At 48.5% G+C, this 15,487-nt stretch overlaps 1 protein-coding gene across 1 annotated transcript; it reads left to right on the top strand.

Moving 5' to 3' along the window:
• Positions 1-5,478: 5,478 nt before the first annotated feature.
• On the top strand, positions 5,479-9,884 carry NKX3-1 (NK3 homeobox 1). Its single transcript, XM_008519817.2, has 2 exons — positions 5,479-5,892; positions 6,971-9,884. The coding sequence occupies exons 1-2, from the start codon at positions 5,568-5,570 to the stop codon at positions 7,387-7,389; spliced, it is 744 nt and encodes a 247-aa protein (XP_008518039.2). The 5' UTR covers positions 5,479-5,567; the 3' UTR covers positions 7,390-9,884.
• Positions 9,885-15,487: the final 5,603 nt, after the last annotated feature.

The following is a 15,487-nucleotide window of genomic DNA, read 5'->3' as shown; positions in this document are numbered from 1 at the left end:
GAAGAACTGACAGCATGCCAAAGAGGCCTGTTATATTCTGAGGATGGTAGGAGCCTCTGCCGTGAGAAAGTCAGGGAGTCTCTCTCACTGGGGCCCATCTAGGTCCAGTTAGAACCGGGAATTGGAACGCGGGGCTGGCGCTTGAGGGTACGAAAGGGAAGAGGAATAAGAGAGAGAAGGCTCTCAATGCCATGAGCAGGCAGCCTTCCAGGAACGAACACTGCCCCCTGGACATTCACCCCTGCAGCTCTGCCATCACTTGGGTTAGACCCTGGGATTATTCCTCACGTCTCCCACCTCCATCAGGACACCATGAAGTGCTACCTTCTCGGAAATCTTATAAACCTTGTTGGCTGGTGGAAGGTATGCTAATAAAGCATTTTGTATTAATCATGTTTTTTATTTTCTGTATTTTACGATGCTTGGACATCTTGAGGCTTGCAGGCCAGGGGGAGGAACTGTCCCTCCCAGGGTTAGCTAATTCCTAGAGACAGCACCAACTTGCCTATGAACACAGCTCTGACATGTAAACCAACCAGCCAAGTCCACACCCTCAACCATCTCCTTTATTCAACACATTCACACAAAGCCAACAATCCCCCTGCCCCAAATCACCTAAGCCTGCTCAGCCTTGCCCATTCCTTCACACAAAAACCACAAGAAAGGCTGTGTCCATGCTTTCCCCTCACCCTCTCTGCCTCCTGACCCTGGTGCTTCCCCGTGTGGCCCTGCATGGCCTGTTTCTAGGGATCTGTGAGCACAAACCTCTTCCTTTGTGACAGTCATTTCTGAGTCTGGGTGTCTTACCACGCTGAATTAAAACAAATCCCAGGTACATTTTAAAACACACTTATACAGGACCATTCTATAAACTCTGTTCCTGCCTTCTACACTGGAGCAGGTCGGGGTGAGTGGAAGGGAGGAAGGTAATGCAATGGGCTAGGGGTTTGCGAAACTTGACTTCCAGTTACAGTTCTGTAGTCTCTGTAAATCTTAGGTTCTTTCCTGGAAAACCCAGAAATTTTATTAGATGACTCAAGGTCCCTTCTAGGTCTAAATGTCTTTGGATCTAAATGGCTTCTAAAATACATAATGGAGCAATATGTAAACGCCTATCATGTAATATGAAGTTAGAAGAAAAAGCAGGGACAAAATTGCACCTATCCTCTAATCAAATAGGGCAGAAGACTGAAAGAAAATATACAAAGAAGAAAGTTTTAATGAAGAGGTGGGATTATGGATCTAAACGTATATTTCCAAGTTTAAAAAAAGGACCCAAAGTTCACATCCAGGCAGAGCTGGTCACCCTCCTCTCATCACTTCTGCACCCTTTACAGAAGCCCCTAGATTAGCTTCTAGGGGTCAGGAGTCCAAACGGGTCCCCCTGGGCTAAAATCAAGGTGTCAGCAAATCTGTGCTTCTTCTAGAGGCTTTACGGAGAATCCATTTCTTGCCTTTTCCAGCTTCCAGAGGTGCCCATGTTCCTGGGCTCAGGCCCCCGCTTCCATTTTCAAAGCCAGCAAAGGCCAGCTGAGTCCTTCTCACCCCTCTTCAGTGCCACATCTCCTTCTCTGACTCTGACTGTCTTGTCTCTTTCTCTTACTCATAAGGACTCTGTGATTACATCTGACCCACCTGGATCATCCAGAATAAGCTTTCCATCTCAAGGTCAGCAGGTCACAATTTTAATTCTATCTACAACCTTAACTACCCCTTGCCATTTGCATAGCATATTCACAAGTCCCAGGAATTAGAAAGGGGACATCCTTGGGGTGGTCATTAGTCTTCTCCAGAATCTATTCCTTCTAAAGAGGCCCAGAGCACTCCCAATACATCTTCCTGATTGCCCTTGCTTCTTTTCACCCAGTTTCAGCTGCATAGACACGGTAAGAGGAGGAGACAGACCTTACATTGTGATTTGCCTTGGGACCCTGTGGTCCCTTATAGAAAATACTGCCAGCCAGTGAGGCACCTCATAGTCCCTAAAGCTGGACATCCAGCCAGCAACCATATATAGAGCATCTTCTGTCTGCCAAGAACTAAGCCAGGTGTTACGGGTGGTGTAAATATGAGGATGACACAGTCCCTGCTCAGGGAGCTCCTAGGCTAATAAAGGAGAGGACCCAACCACATAAACATCCAAAATATAAAGCACGAAAGGAGGGACATGTGAAGTGAGGTGAGGGAAAGTGCCGTGGGCTGTGTCCCCATTCTGAAGGGACATTTGAGGTCTGAGGAGGTAGTGGTGGAAGAAGGGAGCCCAGGCTCAGCTCCAGCTCTAAATTTTTTTAAATTTTTAAAAATTAGAAATTAGTATAAGGAAATGCCCCTTGTTCTGTTCTTCTCCTTTCCTTCTCTCAATCTGCTATCTCCATCTTACTGATCAGAGTTAACTGCTCTATCGAGATATTAATATCCTTCTGGATTTTACTATATGCTAAAATGCTCAAATGTAAAATATCAAATAGATAACTTGTAGTTATTGTTTTACACAATGGGTTCATTCTCTAACTTTTTTTGCAACTTGAAGCACTCTCTGACCAAATTAAGGATATTTTCCCAAGCCAGTATATTGTGTATTTGTATATTTCTAGGGTAAATCTCTAAGCGTGGAATGTCTGTGTCAATGGATATACCCAGTTTTAATTTTGACAGATTTTTGCCAAGTTGCCATCTAAATATACAAAGTTGATTTACTCTCCCTTCAACTTGGTATGGGAACAGCTGCTCCTCCACACCCCTCCAACGCTGGACATCGTCCATCTTTTTAACCTCCGCCAATCTGATAGGAGGAAAAAGGGCATCTCAATGTGGTTTTGATTTGCATTTCTCTAATGATGAGTGTGGTTAAACTTTTTTTTTAAACGTGCCTGTTTATGTTTTAAATCTTTGAGCCATCTGGGATTTATTTTGTTATAAGAATAGAACTTTATTTTTTCCAAATGGCAGCACTAGTTATTAAATAATTCACATTTTCCCCACTGATTTGAAATGCCACCCAGCTCTAAATTTTAAAAATGAAAGGAGACCATCTCAACCTAAACCTCACACCCTATACAAAAATTAATTCAGAATGGATCATGGATTTAAAAACGAAATGTAAAACCTTTAGGAGATAACATGGGAGAGCATCTTCAGTACAAGGGGAAAGCAAAGAGTTCTCAGGCACGACACCAACAGCAAAATCTGTAAAATAAAAAATCAATAAATTGGACTCCACCCAAATTAAAAACTTTTGTGCTATGAAATATCCTGTTAAAAGATGAAAAGACAAGGGGCTGGCCCCGTGGCCGAGTGGCTAAGTTTGCGCGCTCCACTGCAGGCAGCCCAGTGTTTCGTTGGTTCGAATCCTGGGTGCAGACGTGGCACTGCTCATCAAACCACGCCAAGGCAGCGTCCCACATGCCACAACTAGAAGGACCCACAATGAAGAATATACAACTATGCACCAGGGGGCTTTGGGGAGAAAAAGGAAAAAAATAAAATCTTTAAAAAAAAAAGATGAAAAGGCAAGCTAAGACTAGGAGAAAATATATGCAAATCATATATTCAACAAAAGCTTATATATAGAATAGATGAAGAACCATCCAAACTCAACATCAAAAACCCAAAAGAGCCAATTATAACATGGCAGAATTGAACAGACGTTTTACCAAAAAGAAGATATGGATGGTAAAGAAGCACATGAAAAGACATTCAATATCATTAGTCATCTCGGAAATACAAATTAAACATCAAAACCACAATGAGATATCACTGCACACCTATTAGAATGGCAAAAATAAAAATAATGATAACACCGCATGCTGATGACGATGTGAGGAAACTGGAACTCTCATACATTGCTGGTGGAAATCTAAAATGGTACAACCACTCTGGAATGTAGTTTGGCAGTTTCTTACAAAACTAAACTAAACAACTCAGCAGGTGCATTCCTGGACATTTATCACAGAGAAATGAAAATTCGTGCTCACACAAAAACCTGTACACAAATATTCATAGTCCTTTCATTCACAATAGGAAAAAACTGGAAACAGATCATTTGGTGTGGGAGGATGGTTGAACAAAGTCTGGTAGAGTCATACAATGGAATAGTAATCAGCAATTAAAAATTATTAACTATTAATACATGCAACAATCTAAGTGGACCTCAAGGGCATTACACTTAGTGACAAAAGCCAGTTCCAAAAGGTTACACACCATATGATGTTTGACTCCATTTATATGATGTTCTCTGAATGGTAAAACCATAGAGATGGAGAAGAGACGAGTGGTTGCCAGGGGTCAGGGGTGGAGAGAAGGGGTGGGGGACACAAATAGAAAGAGAGAGCACAGGGAGTTCTTTCGTGGTGGTGGGACAATTTTGTATCTTAATTGTGGCATTATAAGAATCCATACAAGTGACAAAATTGCATAGAGCTATCCACACACACACAAATTAATGCCAGTTTAAAAAGGATGAAAATAAAATAAGCTCTGTAGCCTAGTTAACAGTAATGTACTGATGTTAATTTCCTGCTTTTTATATTGTACTGCAGTTATATGTCATCACGGGGAAAGCTGGGGGTACTAATTTTGCAAATTCCTATGAACGTACAACTATTTCAAAAAGTGTTTAAATTTTTTTTGAAGTGAAAAAAATGAGAGAGGAAAACTATCTTTGCCAAAGACCTTCCCAAGGCACAGGATGTACAGAGAAGTTGCATAGATAAAAACACCTGCATACAGATTCACCAATAGTTAATATTTCATTCACTTTACCACATGGGATCTATCTATCAATCCATATCATTGTTTCTGAACCATTTGAGGGTAAGTTACATACACCGTGGGCCTCCGCCCCTACATACTTTAGCGTGTATTTCCTAAGAAAATTCTCTTATATTCTCACAGTACTGTCATCGACTTCAGGAAATTTAACGTTGATTCAATACTGTAATCCATCGTTCCCATTCCATTTTTAACAGTGGCCCCAACGACGTCCAGCACAGAACCCCTCCTGGGGTCAGGCACGGCACTTAACTGTCCTGTCTCTTTGAGAGCCTCAGTTAGGGCCAGCTTTGCTGCCAATGTCTTCTCGTCACGGGGTCCCCGGAATTGTCATCTGTAAACTGGGATGGTAGTAACTCCCCCACCCATCTCTTTGTGAGTAAAGCTGCTGTAACAATCTATAAGAGCTAAATGGAGTATTTCTCTCCTCCATCACTATTCCCTTCCAAACTTGTTGTGGGTTGGAGCAAAGGAGACCCGCTTCAAGTTCTCAATCTCAGCCTGGGAAAACGACGTAGGGCGGAGGGAGACGAGCCAGGGGCAAGGAGAAGGAATTTGGAGAGGATTCCACTAGGGAAAAGGGACCGAGTCGGTGCGAAGGTCTCCCCTTTCCCGGCCCCTCACCTGGAGCGCGGGGCGGCCAATCGGCGGCGGGGTCCGGATCCCGTGGCCAATGGGAAGGCGGCGCGGCGCGCTCCCCCAGGGCTATAAGCGCGCGCGGGGCGGCGGAAAGTGAAAGTGGTGCGGGCGCCGCGGGCGCAGCCTGGGGCAGCTGCAGCCGGGGCCGAGCCGCCGGGATGCTCAGGGCGCCCGAGCCGCGGCCCGGGGAGCTGGGGGCGGCCAGCTGCAGCCCCCCGGCGGTGCCGCCCTCCCAGTCCAAGCCGCTCACCTCCTTCCTCATCCAGGACATCCTACGGGACGGCCCGGAGCGGCGCGGCGGCCACGGGGACAGCTCCCAACCCCGGCGCCTTCCGCAGCTCCCGCGCCGTTCGGCCCCGAAGCGAGACCCTGAGCCCGAGCCTGGAGGCGGAGGAGGCGGCGCGGGGTCGCCCGAGGACGAGCCGAGCGCCCGGCCCCAAACTGCGCCGGGGGAAGCCGAGACGCCGGCGGAGACGGAGCCAGGTAAGCCGGCGAGGCTGGGGAGGCCGGGCTGGGCCGGGCGGGGTTCCGCAGGAAGGCGGGCCAGCCTGCGGGCTGCAAGGACAGGCGGGAGGGCGGGTCCCGGGCGGACCTCCCGGAGCTCCGGCTGCAGGGATGCGGGGCCCCGCGGCGACAGGCGAAGGGACCTCACCGCCTCCTGCCGCGGGCGTGCCCTGGGGATTAAGCCTGCGCCCCAGCGTCAGGGCGGCCCAGGGGTCAGCCGTCGGCTCCGTGGGCTCTCGGCGCCCGGGCTCCAAAGCGGCCGCGCCTGCGGCTCCCGCGGTCCTCCGGCGTCCCGGGGAGCGCCCGACGCCGGCTCCGTGCCTCCGCGCTGCCTCCACGGCGCCAGGCCCGCGTACCTCTCGGCGGTTACAGTAACTAACATGTCACAAATAGCTGACAATAACTTGCTAGGTTAATAAATTAGAGTTTGACCAGCAAAGACTCCCTTTGCTTCCCAATCCCATGGGCAGTAAAACAGTGAATTTGGGGGTCCCCTCTGGTCTGCAGGAAATATAACACCGTTGGAACATTTAGAGTAGACTTCATTTTCTTTCCTGTCACTTCATATGAGGCATCCTAACGCCTCCTTTAGAAAAAAAGGGGATTAAGCCAGAGAATGAATTTGCACTTAGCCCTGGCCGCCTCTCCCATCACACAAGCCCTTTCTTGCCACCCGGATGTTAACACCGGATGCCTTTGGGTCCCGCTTTACCAGGTAGTTCGTTTCTCAGTGCCTTCCCTGCCTCCCCTCTGCGACCCACCTCAGCACGCATTGAGGATCCCTATAGAGCTCTAGTGGACGATGAGGCTGGAAGTTCTATCACTAACCCCCTCTTACTTTGGGTTCTTGGTGACTATTAGAAAACTAACACATAATATACATATTCACTCACTGCCCACTACGGAGAGTTCCTCAGTCATGTGAAAAAAGAGAAATGTATCCAAGATGACAGTGGGCTGTTTGTTCACTCATGGAAGAGATAAGGTGGATGGAATTCTGTTCTCTTCTCTGCTAACATGTAACTTTTTCCTTCCCATCCCGCCCTCTCCTCTCCAGATAGGCACTTGGAGACTTATCCGTCGGACTGTGAAAACACTTCGGGCGCCTCGCGGGGCCTTCCCCAACCCTCCAAGCAGCCACAGAAGCGCTCGCGTGCTGCCTTCTCGCACACTCAGGTCATTGAGCTAGAGAGGAAGTTTAGCCGCCAGAAGTACCTGTCAGCCCCGGAAAGGGCTCACCTGGCCAAGAACCTCAAGCTTACCGAGACCCAAGTGAAAATATGGTTCCAGAACAGACGCTATAAGACCAAGCGAAAGCAGCTCAGCTCGGACCTGGGCAACCTGGAGAAGCCCTCCTCCTTGCCAGCTCTGAAAGAGGAGGCCTTCTCCCGGGCTTCCCTGGTCTCCGTGTATAACAACTATCCTTACTACCCCTACCTGTACTGCTTGGGAGGCTGGAGCCCGGCTTTCTGGTAACGCCAGCTCAGATGGCAACCATGTGTGATCACAATCTGCCTTCCCCAGGCTGTCTCTCTGGAAGGCCAAAGCGGCCAGGTGAGGGAGGACCCGGGAGCAAGGGGCATGCAGACCAAAACTGTTGGAGATTTGCATGGAAATCCCAGAGTCTTCGCTGGTGGACCAATGAAAGATCTGGGACGGTGAATAATTTAATATCCAAATAGTTCCTGTACACATAATGTGGGTCGTTTTTGCTCTTCAAGACCTGCTGTCAGTGGGAAGGATAAAATCAGATGCTGTTTCTAGCACTTAGGATGATTTTGTCTGAGCTGTCCACATCACTTCCGAGGATTCCATTCCTGCAGCTCCATCCTCCTGTGTAACTGAGTGTCGATGCCGAAAGAGCAAACCTGGTGGGGGCAAGGACAGCCAGGATGAGGATCGTCTCCTACTGAGTTAAGCTGAAGTGCAGAGGCCTCTCGTTAGCCGTGGAATATGACCAACGTTTCTCTCCATCCCTGTTAGAGAGAGAAATCTCGCAGAGAAACCGTCATGCTCAGTGCAGATTGGCAGACGCTATGGGGGTGGGTAGGAGGAGATGAAAATATAAGCTTCTGTTATTCCTTTTTAAGTAATATGCCAACTTAAGTATTTACAGGGTGGCCCAAGTAGAACAAGAAGCACTCACCGTGGTTTTAAGACAAGCTGTATAAACAGAACTCTACCGCGAGGGTTGGGCCCAGAGCAGGGCTGAGGAACAGTGCCGGGCTCCTGCGGGGGGGCATTGCAGTTCATTAGCAAAAGGTAGAAATGCCTCTTCTGGACTTTTTTGTGCTGGGCCTGAGAATTTAGAATGAGAAGTTCCTGGGGTTTTCAGGCTGTAATTCGTACCACATAATGACAGATCACAGACTTCTTTACTGTGAGCTCCTTCCTTCCCGCCTTCTTGTAGTTTTTGTTCCTTTTCCACAGCAATCACCCACTGAAGGGCTTCTTTTCAGTCCAGACTTTTACTCTGGCTGCACCTAACAGTTGCCTTCCTATTTAGCCTGAGATCTGGTCTACCTTTTTTTTCCCAAAGCTTTATCTCTCCTGGGTTAAAAAAAAAAAAAAATGTAGGGGGCAGATTCTGAATTGGCTAAAAGACATGCATTTTTTTTACACTAGCCATTCTTATTTCTTTCCTTTAAAAATATACAACATTAAATCCCAAATCCTATTTAAAGACTTGACACTCTAGAAGGTCACTACCGCTTTCCTAGGACTTTCTGGTGGCCCTGTTGTTACAGTTTAAAGTCTGCCCACCTTTTGGGATCCCTGCAGCAGAGGGGTGGGAGGCCCGGGCTTTCCCACAAGAGGAAGAGCAGGGTGCAGGAGGACGCCTCGGTGCCGGGAGCCCTCTGGCCGAAGTCAAGGGCTTGTGCGTGGGGCCTGGGGAAAAAGCCCCTAGGCCTTGCAGAGCCCGGCCCCTGAGCAAGCTGACGGGCTGATAGCCCTTCACAGGAAAAGGCTAAGGAAAAGGAAACAGTTTCCAAAACAACGTTTTTGTGGCTTCCGTCACCAAACGATGCAACTGTCCAGATACTTTGGCCACTGTGTTTAACGCCGATAAAAAATGGGTCCCCAAAATGAGTCACTTGTGACTTCAGAGGGAATGAGAAGAGGGCAAAGGAGGAAGGTGGCCACCCTTCTGTTTTCATCCTGCTCTCAGGTGACCTGGTAGAGAGAAGACGTCAGAATAAAAAAAGCCAGTTAGAATGAGGTGCCCTGAGGCCTGGAAATCTCTTGATCCCACTACTTAATTCTGTTTCGTGAGAAACCTTTCAATTTCCTCCTGTTAAAAGGGCCAATTCACTGTTGGTGGCAAAACTGCCAAAGTGGATAGAAAGTTGGCCCGTTTCTCCCCATTTTCTATGGTTGGGGCTCCACGCTGAAATACTGTTAAATGCTCTGCTGCCAACAGCACTAGCGGCACCGAAGGCAGAGAAGCCTGAACTGCTTGCTCCTTTTCACAGGGCTTTTCAGATAAGCATTCGGCACTCCTCTGCTCAGTGCCCGCGGCTCCCACCCTCAGACTTTAATTCTTTCAGCCTGCAGTTCTGCAAGTGTTCAACATTTTACTGTGAGGTATATTGTGTTGCAAAAAAAAAAAAAAAAAAAAAAAGTCTTTGTTTAAAGTTATTTGGTTCGTGAATCCATCCTGCTTTTCTCCTATTGGAACTGGTCACTCACCCATATCTGAACTGGTGAAACAACATTTGAAGAACAAGTATGTCGGTGTCTGACAGGTGAGCTGGAGGGTGTCTCGGACCACTTCACCCCGCCAGCCTGTTTCTATCTTGTTGAAGACATTAGTTTGGGTTCTCCACATGCGTAACACGCTCTGCTCTGATCTCTAACATAAAAGCCTGTGACTTGAAGTTCAGTCAAGCACCCCAGCCAAACTTTATTTTTCTATGTATTTTTTGCAACATATGAGTGTTTTTAAAATAAAGTACTGTGTCTTTATTAGACATACCTGCGTGCGATTTTCTGTTTCCAGAAGACTGCATGCCGTTGAGCTTCCATACGTCTGGCTGCCATGCTCTCCCCCCGCAGCCAGCCTGACACATCTGTGGAGACCAAAGAAGCAACAGCAGGAGCTTAGCCGCAGCAGGTGACGGTCCTTCTTTTGTAGATGCACTGGCCTGCGTTCCTGGGAAGTCACGGGGCGGAAGAGACACTCTGCCTTGAGTTTAATAATCAGCTGCCCCAGCCCTGATACCTTTTGTTTAAATAGAGAACATCAGTGTTTACTGGCGTATCATAAAGACCCTGAAGGGAGCACCAGCACCACAGCAATACTTCTTTGAAAATTCCCCTCTCGTCGTCCACCAGCCCCTCGCACTATGGCTGCTCCCCTGGCCTCCTGGCACCTGCATCTCCCTGACAATGTCACCTTCATTCAGGGCAGACAGAACTCTTGCAAGCAACACCTTTGAGTTGGAATCACAAGTATTGAAAATAGATTTAAAATAAAATCTATAAATAACACATCCTTCATCTGCCTGCTCTTAAACCTTCATTAATTTTACCAGCGGAGTGTCTCACGCACCTGATTACCGGAGAGAATTGATGGTTTTGTTACCCCCTCCTTCAAGGAAATAGAAGCTTAGAGAGCACGGTGCTTACTCTAGGTAATACATATCATAATTTCAAAGTTTGCTCTAATCCTTTAAGTACATTGTGCACACAGGTGCGGCCTCCCGGAGCATGTTCACATCGCGAGGTTTAACTCTTGCACAGCTCTGCAGCCAACCTCCCCACCGCGGGAAGGCCGTCAGCTCTCAAGTTACAAAGGCTCTTGCAGCAAATTAACAGATGTGGAATTGTTTTAACCTTTAAAAGCAACTAGTAACTAATCCAGGAAAATTAAACAAAAGTCTCTTATCTCTAAAGAAAGTTTCTGCCTGCTCTTCTTTATCCCTTCTCCAACTTTCCTTCACTATCTGCTGATCTCGCAGCGCCTTCTTCCAGCCGCTCTCTCTGCCGGGCCGCCTGTGTGTGCTGTTGGGAACTGCTTTTCAGTCTGTCTCTCCAGTTACGTCAGGTGCAATTTTCTAGAGTCTCTGTGGCTTGTCCCTCGTGGTCCCGTTGGTCCTTCCCTGGTCTCCTTAGGAAGGCCAGAGTTGCCAGAAGGAGAAACAAATGTTGGAGATTTACACCTGGCAGAAACGTTTTCCTTCTGACTACAAAGCAAGTGGTCTTCCCGGGGTGGTGTCAGGACTACGGCCTGGAAGCTGCCCTTGGAGTGACAGTGGCTCTGCCGAGCCAGGGTCTGCGACGGGGAGCAGCCGCAGAGGCCTTACTGAGAGCGCTCAGGTGCTACGCCCGAGAGGAAGCCTGGCCAGCCTGGGAGGAGTGGGAGATGCTGACCATCACACAGGTGCGGCTGAGGCCTCCCTCTGTGCTCTGAGAAGCTCCAGCGCCAGTGTGTCTCAGCCTGAGGAGAGGGATGGGCACTAGTATCCAGCACCAGCCCCTCTTGAAAGTGGGAGTAGCCTCTGGCAGTGCGGCTCCTCTTGGGGTAAGGTGCCGGCCACGGAAGACACGACTGTGTCACGAGCACCACATTCCCAGCAGCGTGGAATTCACTATAGGACATACTGATCCTTTCCTCAGTCGCCCTCAGGGCCGTGGTCACCCTTAGGGCCACGGTCACCACCATTCTTTGCAACTGCAACGAGGAACCCTGACCCGAAAGGGTCAGACTAGGCTCAGAGCACTGAGCTCTGCACGCAGACATCCAGACTCTGCTCCTCCCACAGCCACCATCGGCGTGTCACCAGGGCTTGTTTTTCAAAGCCAAGAGTTATTTACTGCCCAAGAAAAGGGGCAGGAACGATGGGCCTGGAACATGAAGAGCTCCTAGTTTAGCCACGGACTTGGTCTCCACGCAAACTTTCCCAGACGGACCACCCCGTCCAAAGACGGCAAGGAAAGGGGGAAGAACCTCGGCTTCCATGCTGTGTCCTCCTCTTACCCCTGCAGACATCCCAGACGCAGCCTGGGCTTATTTCCTGAGCTGGCTCTGGCCTGATGGGGGTTCAGGAGAGAATCAGTGTAGAGAGTTAGGATCGATGCCCTGTGTGGCCTCCCCTACCTGATGCCAACCCAGTGATGGGCACAGCCCTTAAAGGGGAGGACATGGCAGGGAGAGGAGGAGGTGACACAGAGGAAAGTCCCGTTTTCTCCTGAAATGACTGTAGGAATACAGGGCTTCACAGAGTTTTTTAAAGCCTGGAAACCCGTCATGGTCACAGGGAATAAATGCTGATTTTGCTCTCTTGAAGGTGGAAGGCCAGCAGCATTTCACTTCAGATACCAGATGTCGGCACTGTCTCAGTTGCATTTGCAGGATGCCCCTCGGTCCTGTGATTGTCAGCATTGGCTGAATGTTAGAATATCCTGGGAGTCTTTACAAAAACAAACGAAGGCCCAGCCCTGCTCAACACCAGTTGCCCTATAATCTCTGGAAATAGGGCTCAGGCATCAGTATTTTTTTTAAATACTAATATTCAAGTTAATAAACTGCTTGCTTAGCCTCTTTTCAGCTGCTTTGCCTATTGCCCCTCGCAGGTGCCAGGACAAGAGAGAGCTACCTGGAGGAGCCAGGAAGGGAGGCGTTGGGGTGGGTTTGGGTTTTTGGATTTTTTTTGGCTTGCTCTTGCTTTTTACAGAGAACAGATGTTTAGCTTTCTTACTTTCTTCTCAAGCCTCCTCCTCTTGGAATTTCTGACATCATCAAAAGGCCCTCTGTAATCCGGGAAAGCCCAGCTCATTCCAGCTAATCCCTCACTAAAAGCTGAAGGGACCCAAACTGCCTGGGTGTTTGGCTAAGCTGGTAATCCAGAAGCATTTATTATCCACCCACCTCCAAGCCAAGCCCATCCGGACTGACAACATGCTCTCTGACTGCCTGTGGAAGACAGAAAAGAAACTCTTTGTCTTTTGTTGTTGTAGTTGAGATTTTTTTTAGTTGAAATATAATTAACATATAACATATTAGTTTCAGGTGTTCAACATAATGACTCAACATTTGTGTGCAAAATGCCCACCACGGTAAGTCTGGTGCCCGTCCGTCCTCTGCTCTTGCCGAGGAGTTTTCACCGGCCCAAGCTTCCTAGCCTTGCTGGTGCACCATGGGGAGAGCTAGTGTCCTTCAACACCTGTCAGTCAGCCTCCCTGACAAGTCACCCATCAGGATTAAGTAGCGTCTTAACACTGACGTAACATTTACACTTCTTTCTGCCAAGTTGGTAATGTTAAACTTTTTTTTAAAAAAGTCTATGTACGGAGATGGCTAAGGTAGAGGTTAGTTCTCGGGGCGAGGGAAGAATATGCCCTGTGACAACACAGTTTTTGACTAAAATTTGCATGCAACGAATGCAGAGTGGATGTCAGCACTCCAGCTCAGAGCCAGGAAAGCTTAAACTTGACCTAAACATCTGCAAACAGGAGCTATGGACACGAATTAGCTCTGAGGAGCGCTTTTCCAGAGAAGAATGCAGGGCAGATTCACCACAGGAACCCCGGGGTGGGGAGGCCACGTCGTTCCCTTGTGGAAAAGTTTGGAATCTCTCCCTCTGTCCAGGCCGAGGGCTGGTTTACACTCAGATCCTTGACAATTTTTTTTCCCTGCAAGGAAGATCTGACTCATCAAAGGCACCCCGTGCGGGTTCTGTGCCTTGCAGAGTGAGGGGTGCTGTGGGTAAGGAGTGCGGCCAGGGGCGGAGGCCCGCAAGGAGCTGCTTATCTCGCTTCAGCTGAGCTCCAGTCAGCAGGTCCACATCTCCCTCCTGTGACAGAGACTGACGTAATGGAGACGTCAGCCCAAGAGACCCCGAGTGAATGAGAGAACGGGACACTTACCGAGGCTACAGACGCTTCTTTTGTTGCTCTCTCTGTGAAATGTACAAATTGGCCACATGAATGATGATGGAAGGTTGCAACAAAGGTCCCAGGGTCCTCATGTCACTCACACGAATGATTTCTCTGGGTTTTTAATTTTCTTTATCTATTAATGGGTAGGTGAGACCACTGTAAATGTGTAAATTGAGTTAAGAAATTCCATTGGAAGAAGCTCTTGGAACGGAGGAGGGAAAGGGAGTGGGGTGAGGGGTGATGGGTGGGTGAGGAAAGACAGCATGCAAGACACTAGTGAGACGGTGTCAAAGTTTTGAAGCTGCTTCTTTTCAGAATCCCAACTCCAGAAATGCCTTTTGACCTTGACTTCAACTGTGTCCCTGTTACTGGGCTGTTGCCTTTTTTCCTCTCAGCTCGTGTGTGAGGAGCAAAGGTGAGGGAGGAGGGACCACAGAGTGGGAAGTGGCGGGGAAAGAGCTGGACGAGTAGTTTTCCATGGCCTGTGAGAGCATCTCCGTGCACGTGAGAGCTCACCACCCCTCTCGCTGGCTCCTGATTGACCCGGAGCGAAGAGATGGCTCTACGTCCTAGAGATTAGGTTTTATTACAGAGACAGACTGGGGGAATGTCAACTTTGGCATCAAGAAGGAAAAAAAGCTGGACTAGGATCTAAGGAAAGGTGTTCTCATTACAACTCAAATAGGTTTTATAAAAGCCTGCACAGGCACACACCCCAGAGTAGCAGGATGGGTTTTCACACAGATGGGGTCAGCTTCCCACACAGAGAAACAGCTTAACGGAGAATGAGGTGCACACTACAACAGGAGGCCATGGGAAGGGACTTAAGAGAGCTGGTTGACCGTAAGTCCCTAAAAACCAGAACTGATTCGATCTTGGGCAGCAACCAAAAGTGTGTTGTGTCGCAAGCCCTGGAGCTAAGCATCCCTCCCTAGTCTGCACGGAGCTGGGAGAAGTTTGTCGCTGATCAAACGTGTGACTGCTGAGGGCATGAAGGAGCGAGTGAGTCCAGGCCTCACCCGGAGTGCTGGATTTGGCTCTTTGAGATAAATTGTAGCAAGTTCATAAAAGCATAATTGGGATGATGCTGGGGTTTGAAACAGTCAGCTAAAGAAGAGTTGAAGAAACTGTGAATGTTTAACCTGAAAAAGGGAAGTGAGGGCCAGTGGTTCAGAGAAGAGAAGAGAAGGATTAGACTTTTTCTGTGTTGTCCCAGGTGGAATCATCAAGGTGACATAGAGCTCAGATCAGTAACGTCTGAAAAATCACTGGCCTGATGTGGGTTCCCTGCCACTGCAGAGGTGACAGCTATTTGGTGAGGAGGTCGTAACTAGGATGGACATGCGTGGTGCCAGCCCTCTGGTCCTATGATTCTGGAGAGAAGCAATGGGTTCCAAACTGCCTACCACCGACTGACTGTGAGGTGAGGGCAAATCTCCCCAGCTCCTCTGAGTTTCAGCAACTCCTCTGCTGAGTGGAGAAGTTAGTCTCATGGTGGGAGCTGGATCAAGTCAGCTCCACACATCCCATCTCTGATCCAGAGGGAAACAACTGTGTGATTTCAGAGGCAATGAAGATCTATAGATTGATTCACACCTGCTGATTGATAAGTGAAATTCCACCCTTAAAGATTCATTCTTGCATCTAAGAATCCATCGCCAGCTAAAATGTGAATATTCCTGGGAGAGATAAT

This window comes from Equus przewalskii, chromosome 2 (assembly GCF_037783145.1).
Source record: "Equus przewalskii isolate Varuska chromosome 2, EquPr2, whole genome shotgun sequence".
NCBI classification, from domain to species: Eukaryota; Metazoa; Chordata; class Mammalia; order Perissodactyla; family Equidae; genus Equus; species Equus przewalskii.
The sequence above is the reverse complement of the archived record's forward strand: the minus strand, read 5'-3'. Positions and strand labels throughout refer to the sequence as shown.

Excerpts from the sequence above, each read along its gene's own strand:
- NKX3-1 (XM_008519817.2), top strand. The coding sequence starts at position 5,568 with ATGCTCAGGGCGCCCGAGCCGCGGCCCGGGGAGCTGGGGGCGGCCAGC. Across the intron at positions 5,893-6,970 it reads GCCGGCGGAGACGGAGCCAG|ATAGGCACTTGGAGACTTAT; the intron begins GTAAGCCGGCGA and ends TCTCCTCTCCAG.